We start from the raw sequence: 15,496 nt of genomic DNA on the forward strand, positions 1-15,496 counted from the left end.
AGCTGCTTGCAAACAGGAGCAAATTCTCTGCGCTTGTTGGCAACATGGCTGGAAAAATCTTGAAAGATGAGGAAACGGTCACCTTTATAAGTTAGATTAGCGGTTCTCCTGTAGTGGTCGAGAAGTTTAATTTTATCAGCATAATTCAAGATTTTCATGATGACCGGGCGAGGGTGGTCAGAATCTTTTCATTGATCCGGTCCTACTCTATGTGCCCTCTCAATAACCAAAGGTGTACCTTTCAGATCCATAGCTAGCTGTTCTGGTATCCAGGTAGAAAGAAGATCCAGCAACTCATGACCCTTTACTGTCTCAGGAATGCCCACCAGACGAAGGTTACGATTTTCTAAGTCATCAAGTTTGTCAGCAAAAACAGATAGTTCTTTAAGTTGATCCTCAATGAACTGATTAGCTGAACGCAAGTCATCTTCCAGGGAGGAGACCCGTTGTTCCACATCATCAACATGTTTGTAATGTTGGTTCAACTGGGTTAGGGTGGAATCAATGGCTTCCTTTAGACCCGCCAATTTTTCATCTAAGAGAGGGCTAAGCACTGCAGCAATATCAGCCGGTTTCATTTTTTTTGCTGTGGGGGTTGGGTTGTTTTACCTCTACGTTGAGAGGCAGAACGTGATGCGGAACAATCAGATTCCAAGGAATTATAATGTAAAGTGTCTTCTTCTTGTGCTGAATTAGAGCCGGTAGGGGTCATGGAGTAATTCACTAGAAACTTTTTCATAGAGAATGTAGGAGCTAGAGGTGAAAGGAGATGATGTTGCCGTGAGACAGATGAATGAGGAAAAGCCACATGTATAGGTTAATAAACCATGGTTTACATTATGCTCTCAAACCTATGAAAGGAACGAGATAAGTCGGTGATAGCTCCCATAGCAGCTGAGAAATAAAGGGAGAGTTCATGTAACAGTAGTGGGAATATGAGAAAAAAAAAAGGACAAAGTTATTCGTCTAGCCAAGAGGAATATAATATAGAGTCAGTTGCCTATCCGCACAGCATCTGCCAATAATGTAAAAGTAGAGCAAGATATATTAATTTGCTGGATGCAAATTATCTAAGCTGTAGTGAGGAGTCTGGTACATATAACAAGCTGTGCATGCATGGGGGGTAGGCAGCAGGCAATATGGAGCAGCAGGAGGATGGTGAAGCAGCAAGTGTGCAACGTCCTTTAAAGAATATAGCTGGATGTCTGGATCCTGATTTCCAAGATGGCGGCCAGATATGTGTGCAGTGTGTGCACTTACTGTATTTATTCCTTCACTCAGGCCCCGGGAGGTGTCAGCCATGGGTGGACATCAGCAGAGGGTCCAATGACACATGGGGAGACCACCTGAGGGGAGCGGCAGTGGTATCTAACGGCCGCGGTGCCGCCGGCAGAGTCGCGCTGGGGACAGGGCCGAAATCGAGGCCGCGGCTTCACCGTCGGAGTAGGCCGCAGCGGTGGTCGGGCGTCTGAGGATTCGCGAGCGGCTTAGCAGGGTCTCCGGGAGCTGGTAAGGTGTAGGAGCCCTCTGGGGAGCGTCAGCAGTGGGCAGGGGTTCCGGAATATGGCGCTTTTATTGCCGGCCAGACGGAGCCAGAGAAAGGCACGTCTGCTCCGGTGCTCAGTTAGGCCACGCCCCCACATATTTAGGTTTTAACAATAATTTTCTATTCTTACCTCAAACTATCTGAAAAAGCTTCAATTCCAAACTTAGAAATGCAGTATCCTCCCCCACAGATAGTCACTCTCCCCGCAATACTGGACACGTTGACAATGCGTCCTTTGGATTTTCTGATTAATGGCAAAAGATTGAGGGTCACGTCGATAGTCCCGAGCAGATTCACGTTCACCACTCTTGCAAAATCACCTTTTGACAGCCATTCGTTGGGTGTTCCAGGCATCCCAGTTCCAGCATTATTCACCAAGCCCCAAAGGCCTAAGAAAAAGAGTAATAAATATTTTTGTAATTCAAATCTGATTTCACAGTAGAGTAAATGTATAGATAAGTTATAATGTTTCACAATGGTGACTGTACTTTTTAGTACAATAATAAGTATGGGGGAGATGTACTAAGTCTTGAGGAGAGATAAAGTACCAATCAATCAGCTCCTAACAGTCATTTTACAGGCTATGGAGTCTATGTACCAAGCCTTGGAGAGAGATTAAGTGGATGGAGATAATGTACCAACAAATCAGCTCCTGTCATTTTCAAACACAGCCTGGAATCTGACAGTTAGGAGTTGATTGGTTGGTACTTTATATCTCTCCAAGGCTTAGTACATCTCCCCCTTTGTGTGTTATATACCGAATATTAACAGAACAATAAGAAATACTTCATGATAACTTACTAACAAAATGCAATATTGTACAGCAATAACAACAGTATTGGCTTTCATTGCCCACTATAAACATTTCAGGGAAAGGTAATTGGTGACTGCTTTGTGTACTTGCACATTTACACTTTGGTAAATATCCCCCCTTTGATGGATTCAATGGGCCTCGTATAAAGTTAAATGCATTTACTCTCACGAACGTGCACAGGAAAAATGCCTTTATGTGCATATGTTCAGCACATAAGAGGAGCCCAGCTGTATATATCTAGCCAGGGGTGCCGAGAGGGGGGGGAGTGGGTACAGATTACCCATACCCGGGCTTCCTGAGGGGCCCGGCGGGGGCCCGGGTCCGGCGCCGCTCCCCCCCAGACAGCAGCCCAGCACACAGCATGTGCTGAGCTGCAGTTGGAGACTGCTCGTGGCTGCTGAGCAGCCACAGCAGTCTCCTATGCCTGTGCGGGGGGGCGATCACACTGATCGTGCCCCCCCTGGCTTTGCGCTGGGCTGAGGGGGCTCAGAGCGCCCCCCCCTCCCCAGCGCACAGTGCCGCGGCAAATCTTTTTTTTGTCTCGGCAAGGGGGCGTGGCCACGCCTCCCACGATTAGGCCATGCCCCCTATTACCGGGGCCCGCCACGGCTCTTGGCGGGCCTGTCTCTAGCATAAGCTCCAGGTTTACATCAACGAGAGGCTATAGTTACATCCAGGGGTGTAACTATAGTTGGTGTCAGGCGTACTGTTGCTTTGGAGCCCAGAGGCTTAAGCTGGCCACACATCTAAAATTATCTGTCCAACCAGCCAACTAATCGATTGGTTGGAATGAAAATCTGGTAAGGTATGGGAGTAACTGATGATCAGCAATTTGCTCCTAAAAGCCAGAAAACAGATGAAAATGGTCATTGGACAAGTTTGGTAAATATTTGATCTAAAAAATTTGTTCAAACAACAGTTTTTGTCTATTTTCCGGCGTTTGGGAGCAAATTGCTGATTGTCATTTGCTTTCATACCTTACCAGATTTTTATTCCAACCAATCAACTAGTTGGCTGGTTGGACAGATAATCTTTAGATGTGTAGCCAGCTTTAGGAGGTCCTCCTCTCCTGCCCAGGCTCACATCGGCATCAGTGCTCCAGGACAGCAGGTGCTGTGATCAGTGCCAGAAAAGGGTAATATAATGAAGTGTCATAAACACAAGAGAGAATAGTGTTTGGACAGTTATTCATAAATACGCAAGTTGTATTTTCCATATAAAATATAATTAATTTCAAACCATAATTAATAAATTAATTTCAAATAAATACAGATAAATACAAACATCAATTCCATTCAAACCGGAATCTTCTTTCCACATGGAAATATCAAAATGGAATAAAAAAATCTTTAAGATCTAAGATTTTATGGTAGTTCTTTATATCTGGTTATAGCCTGACCTTTGTCACTGACAATATTAGAGACCCATTTAGCAACGGAGATGACACTCTGGTTGTTTGCAATATCAAGGATTACTGTCTGCAGTCTGCTGGAGGTCTCCTTCTTCAGATTCTCAGCCCCCTTCTCAGTGAAGCAAGTGGCCAGGACCCTCAGTCCACGTCTGTCCAGTTGCTTTGCCAGCTGATTCCCAAATCCTGAATCACATCCTGTTATCAACACATATTTATTTGATAGATTCTCCAGTGTCAGGCTGTACCTATACCATCTGTACAGGACTATGGGAATGAGGAGTACCAGCAGATGGAGCCACATGATGGTTACTGTAATATGAGCAGAATGAGAATTACACTTGTGGACAGCAGAATATATCTCTGCTATGTGTTTTTAGGCATGCTCAAATATAGTAATACATGTTATTAATAAAGTATCAAAGTATGGCTTACTTAAGGGAGATTACTAGGTGCATGACAACTATAAATAAACATACAGAGGTAATATATTGAGAGCGCATTCCAGACCTTTGTTTAAAAAATATATATTACTTTTAGAGGTGTGCAGTTCGGTTCTCCAGAAATCCCAATCCACCTGAATTTCATGAATCTGGACTGATCCTTGTCACCAGGGTCATAACTAGGTATTTGAAGGCCCAATAAGGGTCCCTATGTACCACCCAATGGTGAAAAATAAATAGAACACATACAACTTTGACAAAGTAGCACCTCTTGCGCCTACGGTAGTTACACCCATGTATGCTGCGGTTCTAATCTCCTGAGGGGATCCGGATAATCTGAGTCACGGTTTTGATCTTCCAGCAGTTTGGAATTCAGATTTTAAATTACTACACAGGTATGAGAAGGGAATGTGTTACTACACAGGTGAGGGAGGGGAATGTGTTACTATACAGGTGAGGGAGGGGAATGTGTTACTACATGGATGAGTGAGGGGAATGTGTACTATACAGGTGAGGGAGGGGAATGTATTACTACACAGGTGAGGAAGGGGAATGTCAAAATGTTTTACTACGAGGTGAAGGAAGGGAATGTGTTACAACACAGGCAAGGGAGGGAAATGTGTTGCTACAGGAGTGAGCAGGGGTAATGTGTTACTACAGAGGTGAGAGAGGGGAATGTGTTACTACAGGGGTGAGTGGGGGTAATGTCTTACTACAGAGGTAAGGGAGGGGAATGTGTTACTCCAGAGGTGAGGGAGGGGAATAAGGTATTACAGGTGTGAGTAAGGGTAATGTGTTACTACAGGTGTGAGGGAGGGATTGTATTTCTACAATGGTGAGGAATATCCTATATTTCCTGGGTTTCCCATTGAGAACAGTGCTGCCCAAGAACAGTGCTGACTTCCATGGGAGGTGCCTCCTGTTCACCGAGGGAGTGTGGCTGAGTGGGAACATCATGCTGGAGAGGATGCACTTCATGGCAAAGGAGTCCATCTGCAGGTTCAACTTAGGTATGGACATCGGAATATGATGGTTACTAACCATCAATGTTTTTGTTCTGATGGTAGTGTTATTATCATTTGATGGTGGCGGTCCATTGTTAGCCGCCATCAACTACAAAACACTTGATGGTGTTCCGATGGTTGTTTTTTCTAAAATTTGTAATAGCTATGCCTCCCTTGGCTCCTTCCTGGCTACTGTGTCTGCATTAGGGCATCTTCATGGGATTGTTGGAGGCTGTCTCTCGCTCTCTGTCTGCCTCAAATGTGACCGTGCTTAGTCTCTGACTCCCTCCCTTCTCTAGGCTGTTGCTAAGCAACAGGGCAAATTGCTATCTATGATTGGCTCTCACTGTCTCTTGCTGTTTCAGCACCCTGGCCAGCTCTTATACAGCAGCTTTGTGCAAGATTTTTTTTCTGTGACTTTGCTGGACTAAATCATCACTGCCCGGCTCCCTTTTTTTGCTACAGATGAATGGTTCATACACCTAAACTTTCCTTGACCTGCTGTATAGAATAGTGAAAACCTCAACAAAATCCGTCCAGTGGTTCAAGAGATTAGCCCGAATGACCAGGCAGACCTCTAAATTTTATATAGATATAGATATAGATATATAGATAGATTATACATATTTGCTCAGTGAAAAGCTTATGAAAACTAGTCAGTAAATTTCTAAAAACTCCCTGTCTCATCACTCGGACACTGCTATTTTGGAGCTAAACCATTCTTACCTTTTCTCCGGGTATGTCTATGAGACTCCTGAAATACGGGTGGCTCTCTGGTACTCCAGGGAAAGTAGGCCAACCTTCCGGATGCCGCCCACTTCTTTTGGTGCTTGATTATGCAAATTGTGGCTCTGTACAGTGGGTCAGAGCCAGGGACGGACTGGGGCTGTATATCAGCCCCGGCAGTCCGCCCTGCACTTCCGTGTAGAGGGGGGGCATGGTAAATGCAAGGGGGTATGCCACGATTTGGCCTCACAGCACGCCCCTGTCTCTTTTTGGCCAAGCACAGCCGTCGCCGGCCCATACATGCATCCACCACTTCCGTCTCCATGAAATCTTGATGATTTCAGAGCCGTTGGGTGGAGGGTGGGGGTCTTTTCCTTCACCCCTCCTCGAGCCGGTCCTTAGGCCATCGGCCCTTCTGGCATATGCCAGAAGTGCCCGATGGCCAGTCGGGCCCTGGTCAGAGCCATGATGATGCAATCGCGGAACCACACAGTTTCCCATACATATTTCCCATAGGATTGGATACTGAATCTCGACGGTCAGAATACGGACAGTGACATCCCGACAGTCAAAAACCTGATTAATTTTGATCAGTATTTTAACACAAATTTGCATTCATACAGGCAGCACATATACAGCTCTAACCAGTAACACCAGGGATACCCTCACCTGACATCACTGAGGATAGACAATAATGGCTGACAGGCTATGCACTCATACAGGCAGCACAGATACAGCTCTAACCAGTAACTACAGGGATACACTCACCTGACATCACTAAGGACAGACAGTAATGGCTGACAAGCTATGCATTCATACAGGCAGCACATATACAGCTCTAACTAGTAACACCAGGGATACACTCACCTGACATCACTGAGGATAGACAATAATGGCTGACAGGCTATGCACTCATACAGGCAGCACATATACAGCTCTAACTAGTAACTACAGGGATACACTCACCTGACATCACTAAGGACAGACAGTAATGGCTGACAGGCTATGCACTCATACAGGCAGCACAGATACAGCTCTAACCAGTAACTACAGGTATACGCTCACCTGACATCACTAAGGACAGACAGTAATGGCTGACAAGCTATGCATTCATACAGGCAGCACATATACAGCTCTAACCAGTAACTACAGGGATACACTCACCTGACATCACTAAGGACAGACAGTAATGGCTGACAAGCTATGCACTCATACAGGCAGCACATATACAGCTCTAACTAGTAACACCAGGGATACACTCACCTGACATCACTGAGGATAGACAATAATGGCTGACAGGCTATGCACTCATACAGGCAGCACATATACAGCTCTAACTAGTAACTACAGGGATACACTCACCTGACATCACTAAGGACAGACAGTAATGGCTGACAGGCTATGCACTCATACAGGAAGCACAGATACAGCTCTAACCAGTAACTACAGGGATTCCCTCACCTGACATCACTAAGGACAGACAGTAATGGCTGACAAGCTATGCACTCATACAGGCAGCACATAAACAGCTCTAACTAGTAACACCAGGGATACACTCACCTGACATCACTGAGGATAGACAATAATGGCTGACAGGCTATGCACTCATACAGGCAGCACATATACAGCTCTAACTAGTAACTACAGGGATACACTCACCTGACATCACTAAGGACAGACAGTAATGGCTGACAAGCTATGCATTCATACAGGCAGCACATATACAGCTCTAACTAGTAACTCCAGGGATTCCCTCACCTGACAACTAGTCACCTAATACTGAATTACTACCTACTGTAATAAGCTTACTGGATGCTACTATTCAATCACCTCCATAGTAATGAATAAGTGCACCATCGTAGCATGGCCATGCGCATAGAGACTCATAATGGGCAATTAGAATGTGTGGGAAAGTAAATGAACTCGTTGCTTCATGTAAATTGCAATGTCCTATACCCCTATTTAGGGCTGTGTAGTGTGAGCCATTAGGTGAAGCTTTTGGTGATAGTAATAATAATGAGAATACATATATTTACTGCTTAACTTTGTGATATTAAATTGTATTTACTGTTGTTTCTTGTGCATATTTTGATATCATCTAGAATGTGTGTTTTAATGTTTAACAAACCCATTACATTGGATGCTGGCCTAACTGTATTTAAAGCAAACAGGTTTTATTACTTGGGAAGTGATCCGGTCAAATAAAACAGAATTGTCCTTTATTAACCTGTGTGATTCTGGGGTTTGGGGTCAGGTTACCTTCACCTCTCTGCCAAGGAAGAAAGAACCTGTTACATTTGAAGGAACCTACCCGAAATACTGGATAACAAAGGTAGGTGTCACATCTGTATTTACATAGAAGGCCAGTGCAATTTATGGTTAATCCACTGCTCTTTTTTTATTACTATTACCAGTTATTTATATAGCGCACACATATTCTGCAGCGCTTTACAGAGAATATTTGGCCTTACAACCTATATTCCCTATCACATGCTCACACACATACACACTAAGATTAATTTTGTAGGGAGCCAATTAACCTACCTGTATATTTTTGGAATGTGGGAGGAAACCGGAGCACCCGGAGGAAACCCACGCAGCACAGGGAGAATATACTAACTCCACACAGTTAGAGCCGTGGCGGGAATCAAACCCACGACCTCAGTGCTGTGAGGCAGTAATGCTAACCATTACACCGTCTGTGCTGCCTTTTGGATTTAAAATAGCGACTTTTCATTATGCACTCAGTTTACACAGATATGTAGTTTTATATACTGTAGATACTGTATGTCATTTTACCCATATTTGTAGTTTTACTCATGAATTACATGACATTGTGTTATATAAAATTAAAAATACTTAGGATTCCATTTACAAACAAGTCAGTAGAACAGTGATATATATATCTATTTCCCTCTCTGCAGTGTTTTTCATTATACATTCATTATTTAACAATCTTTATGTTCTGTGCGAGCGCTAAAGAATAAAGGTCATGTAAGCGCTATTTTTCATATGTATCTAGCGCTGATGATACTTTTTATATTGTTAAAGTTAAGTCTGGCACATGCGCACTGAAGTGAATATATTGCACATGCGCAGTGTCAGTCCTTGGACACGGAGGAGCTTGTCACAGCCAGCCTCTACACATCAGGCTGATCACATGGTACACAGCAGCCGCTAGGAATTCTGGGTAAACCTCCAGAAGACGGAGCTTACTGCAGGGACCTCAGCGCCTGTGAGCGCTATTTAACAGATGCCAGCGCCTGGGGAAATCATTTTAAATAAACGAACGGTAAGATATCATTACCGTTTGTTATTAAATACAGGTTGCCATCTGTTTTCATGATAACACGCTAACAAATAGTACTATTATACACAAACCCTAAATGTGCATTAATATATAGGCTGAAGTGTTGTTTATCATATGTAACAAGTTTTAACAGCTGAAACTTGTTTGTAAATGGAGCCTTTAGATACATAATTCATAATGTTAGTAATGTTTGAAAGATCTTATTTTCCCCATATTGTCTCTCACACAGTACAGATACTTTATAAGCAACGTTCATGCTGACAATTACACACTGGTATGCTAGCGGACAGTCCCCTGAATAAATATACACAAACTGATTCATCCCTACCTCTTTGCTTTATATTGGTGTCAGTCTTATGACAAAAAGAAGAGTTCAGAACAAACCTTAATTCGTCTTCTTCATTTCCTATATTCAACCTGCAAATCATTAACTACAGTATCATAGGCCACATAATCTCACATTGGCATATCCCCAAAATTAGAATTATGTTAACCCTTTTGCATATAGCAGGTTTCTTATAACCTCTGTAAAAGGAGAAAAGTGTATTGAGAGTGGCTTGAAATTCTGAAACCTAATGTGCCGAATCCAGTTATTTCTCAAATGAACCAGCTAATGCTAAAATCTAATTTAACAAAACTTCCCTTAATGTTAGGGAAGTTTATCTGGGCATATGTCAAAGTATCTGCACACTGGCTTTTGGCAGTGGAGGTGACAGCCCACAAAATCATGGTGTGGTTAGTACCTATGAGTGCAAAGCTCTCACATTGCTTTTTGGGTCATTCATGACAAATGAGATCTTACGTAATCTCCTCACTTTATCTCTCTCCAAACTTTGATAAATCTCCCCCAAACTGTGCTACAGTCAGTAACCACTGAGGAGTAGAAGCAGCAGGTCTTTACAAATCATCTGAGGTAGTATTGCACTTACATTCACCAAAGTGCAGCCTGATGGTTTAGCCCACCTCTGAGTGCTATTAGAGACTGCAGTAATTCTATAGTACTTAGCAGAGCAGTCGCAAATGCAAATAATGTAACAAGTTCATAGTATATTCTGTATGCCCACTTAGGGGTAGATTTACTAAAGTGCGGGTTTTTACAAGTGGAGATGTTGACCATAGCAACCAATCAGATTCTACTTAACACTTATCTAGCACCTTCTAGAATATAATAGCTAAAATCTGATTTGTTGCAATGGGCAACATCTCCATTTCTAAAAACTTACACTTCAGTAAATATATCCCTTAGAGTTTACAAAAAAACCTGGAAAGAAATGTAAACTAGTCCATTAGGAAAGGATAGAGGACCTCATTCAGACCCACTCACAAGCACTGAGCGCTTGCAAGCGGGTCAATGTTAAGGCCCGGCACAAGCGCAGCGGCCACACTGCGCGTGCGCAAGCCCCGGAGTGAGAGAGAAATACTCTTGCTCCGGAGCTCACTACAAAAGGGACGGCTGTCGATGTTGATTGACAACTCGCCCCATTTTGTAGGCGTGGTGGGTTTTTTTTTTCACAAACGGAGGCGTTCCTTAAGGAACGCCTGCCATTTTGTGGGCGGCCGCACTGACATCAGCAGTGATGTCAGTGGGGAGCTTCCTGCTCGATCAGAGCAGGAAGCTCCCTGGGGCTTGCGGTTGCCGAGACCCAACCTTAGGGTCTCGTCGCAAGCCCCGATGATTGCGATGGTCTTGACCATCGCGACCATCGACCAGGTCAGTCGCTAAAGCTGTGGGTGGTGACCAGGAGGCCGCACTTGAAAACACAAGCGGCCGCCCACATTCAGAGAGACCGCTCGCATTTTGCGAGCGCCTCTGAATGAGGGCCAGAGAGTAATATGAGAGGTATAACCTGGATTGGAGGATATATTCTGCGCAATGTGGGTATTTCTATGCTGTATTTAGTTTGCAATATAGGTTGAGTCTCCCATATCCAAAATGCTTGGGACCAGAGGTACAGATATGCCCAGCTGCATCCTTGTCCGTAGCGCAGCGTCTCGCGCCATGAATGGCATGAGATGGACTCCCACGATCAGAGACGCGCATTTGTGTCTCCAAAGAAAGTAATGGGAGAGGCGCATTCGTGTCTCCATAGGACTGAATGGAGACACACTCCTGCGATCAGGGTCACAACATAGCATACCGTGGCGCGTAGTGCGATGCGTGCACATGTTTGTGGCGCGATCAGCCACAATGAACTTGAGCGCATCTGTATTTTAGATATCAGATTTTTCCGTATTTTGGAATCTTTGCATACCATGATGAAATATACAGCGATGTGAATAGGACACAAAAGCAGCTTCTGCTGATTAAAATGATATCCGCAGTGTCCGCACCCAGAATATAAGCATGCCGCATGATTTGGCCAAATCTATTTATGAGGATGTGAGAATCAATTGAATACAAAAATAGGTTATATTGTAATATTCCATGTAAAGTAAATATACTGTAATTTAAAATGGAACTGTCTCGAAAGAAACTGCTAGAAACCAGATTTACATTGATAAATTACACTGATGGCAAAGGGATGATTTGCTTCATTTTTATATACAGTATTTATTTCCATTTTAATGTAACTTGCTTTGATTTCAGCACCTTTTACTTGCATCATGCACTTACACTTGTTTAGGGGCAACAGCAATTCTGTGCAGTAAGTGCATGGAGATGAAAGTTATCCATATTCTTAAAATTTTTACTTACACATTTCTTTAAGGTACAGCGGTTAGTAGGCATATCTTTGCACATCCCATAGTCCTGGTGCATGTTTCCCAGTTTATATTTATCTCTACATCAGTCTCATACTGTTACTACTAGTATTAACCGTTACCAAATTCCTGCTGTTGTTTTGTGCTATCCTGGCTGTCTTTTGTCCAAAATGTTATTGAGTTATTCTTAGTAAAATGTTATCGAGGAAATAAATACAAAGCAAGCATACAGTAAAACTGGGTACACACTAGAAGACCCAGCATTCTTGCCAATGGTCAGGAAGATTTACCTTTGCCCCGGATCATGCACATTAGAAGATTTAATGAACGAAGGAATGATGTGTTGTTCCGCTCTTCATTAATATGCACTGCATGCAATATCTTCAGAACTGTGTGCACTGCAGGCAGATCTGAAAATGTGATGAACGACACACAGGAGTGTGCAATAATGCATACACACTTAACGATGTGGGCGATTTACAGTTCCGGTTCACCTCAAAATGACAAATCGCCCAATATATTGTCTAGTGTGTACCCAGCTTAATGGAAACATAACAAAAGTTTTACTTGGCTCTCAGAGCTCGATTCAGACCAACTCGCTAGATGCGTATGCAAATTTTGGCAAGGCAAGCGATCGCATGGCAAGGCATTAGCACGCCAAATATGTCTTAGTGTGCAATCGCATTGTGTATGCAGATGCCCACCAGCCTGTCTTAAGACGCCCACTTGCGCACGTCATCTCCAGGACGTGTATGCAACCATCGGGACATCAAGTACCATCGGAGGTGAACATAGCGCTTGTGGCTTACCATACTCTACCGCAAGAACTGCGAGTGCTTCAGTGTGAAATACAACCAAGAGACGAGCCCTCAGTTTAAAAATAACTTACAATTGAAGCAAAGTTACAGTCCATTTTCTGTTACACCAAGGGGTCTATTCATGTAGAACATGAAATGGCTACTAAAAGATATCACTATATATCACATCACATCAAGGCGATATATAGTAAATTTTAGTAGCCATTCATGTACACTTACCTGTCTAGCGTCTTCGGGCGCTATCCGGCCCCTCCGCCAGGCGCGTATCTATAATGGGTGCAGGGTGTGTGGGGAACACGGGCCCCTAGGTCCAGGGGGGGCCCGCACCGCACACCCTGCACCCATAGAATTACTTACCTCTACGGAGTCCCACATCGGTGCGGGGGTCCAGCGCTGTAAAAATGACTGGAAAATGGCCACCGCAGCCATTTACACATCGTTTGCGCATGCGCAGTACAGGGAAAATGGCCGCCGCAGCCATTTTCCCAGTGACCAGTGCATCCTCTATAGACTCTGAGCGCACTCTAGTGCCCAGAGTCTATAACTTCGGCGCTGGCTGTGCACAGCTCAGTGCACTGCCGGCCGCCTCCTCTCTAGAAACACCCCAGCCCTCCGCGATCCCTGGACACAGTGAGGCTACAGACATATCGGGAGCTTGCTTGCTCTTCACTGCATATGCCCCGGCATCCTATCAGACCTGCTGCAAATATACTCTGGGAAAAGGGGGCGGAGCCAGCACTGGGTGCAGGGCAGACAGCAGGGAAGTAGGCTACTGCCCTGCTCAGTTTGGCTTGCGGTACACGCCGGTAAACATCACCAAGATCATTGTGAATGGGTCTATTATATCCTTACCTGGGTATGTTTATGTCATGTTCACTGGCGGTCATCGTATCACATGACATGTATGTCATGTGATCAGGAGAACGTAGGTGAATAATAATAAAATCACCGTTGAATTTGGTATGTTATGTTTTAAAACTTTTTAAAAAATTTTTTGCACATATGCATTCTCTGTTAGTTGGGATTTGGCAAGATTGCCTCAAACATTAGTATGTTTGTTAAATATTCTCCGATGGACGGTTTTTATTTATTTCTATTTGATACATGTGTGTACGATTTTTCAGTTACTGCATGGGTATATCAAGGGGGTTCTTTTGACTCTGAACCATATACTCCTGAGGAAGCTGAGCGTCCATAGCTCAGCAAAACGCATTGAGTCCTTTTTGACACACTATCCGGACTCCTAGAATTCTTTGGACTTTATCTTCGGACTCTCTGGGCCTGATTCAGACCCGCTCGCTCTGTCAGAGCGCTCGCTCTGAATCAGGGCCGGGCTTTTTTTTTTTGGATCGGCCTCTTGGCCGCTCGCATAGCTGTGGGTGACCACCCACAGCTATTGCGAGCGGCCATGATGATGGTCGCGATGGTCAAGACCATCGCGACCATCGGGCTTGCGACGAGACCCTTGTGGTAGGGGCTCGTGGCCGCAAGCCCCAGAGAGATTTCGGCTCTAATAGAGCCGGAATCTCTCCACTGACATCACTCGTGATATCAGTGGGGCTGCCCCCAAATGGCAGGCGTTCTCATGGGAACGCCTCCATTTGGGCAGCCACCCCCCCGGCCCGCCCACCAAAAGGGGCAAGCTGTCACTCAACATCGACAGCTCGCCCCCTTTGGTGCAAGACGCGGAGCGACGGATTGCCCGTCGCTAGCCTGGTCTCGCGCACGGCGGAGCCGGCTCCGTCGTGCGCATGCGCTGTGGGCCACCATCGACCTGGTTGCAAGCGCTCAGCGCTTGCGACCAGGTCTGAATCAGGCCCTCTGTTCCCTCTTGTGGCCATCTTTTGCAGCATTGGATTACTCCTTGTGGATTGTGCTTCAGCTCTCCTTGTGGATTCACTGGATGCCAGAGATACCTCAGCCATCAATTTGGTAAAGTCTTTATTGCTGCTAAAAACTACCATTTGGGGACATAAAAGGAGAGAATTTCCATTTTCAATACATCAATTATTGCAGGAGCAGTTTTACATTGTGTCTTTTACTCATTTTTATTCATTTATTTGTATTTTTGATGTTTCTTATGATATGTGTTGTTTATGTCAGAATTTTCTATATATGACATGACAGATTCTAGATGATTTAATAAATATCTGTTTATTGATTTAACTGTCCATCATCTCTCAATTAAATTTTAGCGCTGGTTTTCTATTTTTCTTTATTCACCATCAATTTGTTGGGTGCAGCTGCCGTAACCCTCCAACAAATTGCAGCACAACAAGACCAAGATTTCTGGAAAGATCTTAAAGGCCAGGACTAGTTTAAAAGGAAATATTGAAAAAAAAGATCAAACTTTACAATGACTCATGGGAATGAATGTGAATTATTTCCTTATATTTATATTATGCAGATATAATGCAGTAGGGTTTGAGGGCTATGGAAGGCACATGTGAAGTGGAGATTGATTGTGCACAGTCAAAATTACCTGGGTAGGAATCAAAATTAAGGCCCTGATTCAGAGCCGGACGCTCTGACCAGAGCGCTCGCTCTGAATCAGGGCCCACCTCCATTAAAATGGAGCGTCCTCCTGGACGCTCGTATAGCTGTGGGTCACCACCCACAGCATATACGAGCGTCCAACAAGATGGTCGCGATGGTCTTGACCATCGCGACCATCGGACTTGCGAGTGAAACCCTGTGGTCGGGTTTCTCAACCGCAAGGCCAGGAGT

General features: G+C 44.4%; 1 protein-coding gene across 1 annotated transcript in view; it reads right to left on the minus strand.

Annotated features, from left to right (window-relative positions):
• The window catches only part of LOC148523562 (retinol dehydrogenase 16-like), a 42,332-nt gene that overhangs the window by 25,144 nt on the left and 1,692 nt on the right, over positions 1–15,496 (minus strand). Inside the window, exons 2-3 of the mRNA XM_088473184.1 lie at positions 3,760–4,080; positions 1,677–1,935 (exon numbers count right to left, since the gene is read on the minus strand). Of these exons, the coding sequence (XP_088329310.1) occupies positions 1,677–1,935; positions 3,760–4,072 (572 nt within the window). The 5' untranslated portion in view covers positions 4,073–4,080. The remainder of the gene's footprint in view (positions 1–1,676; positions 1,936–3,759; positions 4,081–15,496) is intronic.

Source organism: Taudactylus pleione, unplaced genomic scaffold, assembly GCF_031769625.1.
Source record: "Taudactylus pleione unplaced genomic scaffold, aTauple2 ptg000130l, whole genome shotgun sequence".
NCBI classification, from domain to species: Eukaryota; Metazoa; Chordata; class Amphibia; order Anura; family Myobatrachidae; genus Taudactylus; species Taudactylus pleione.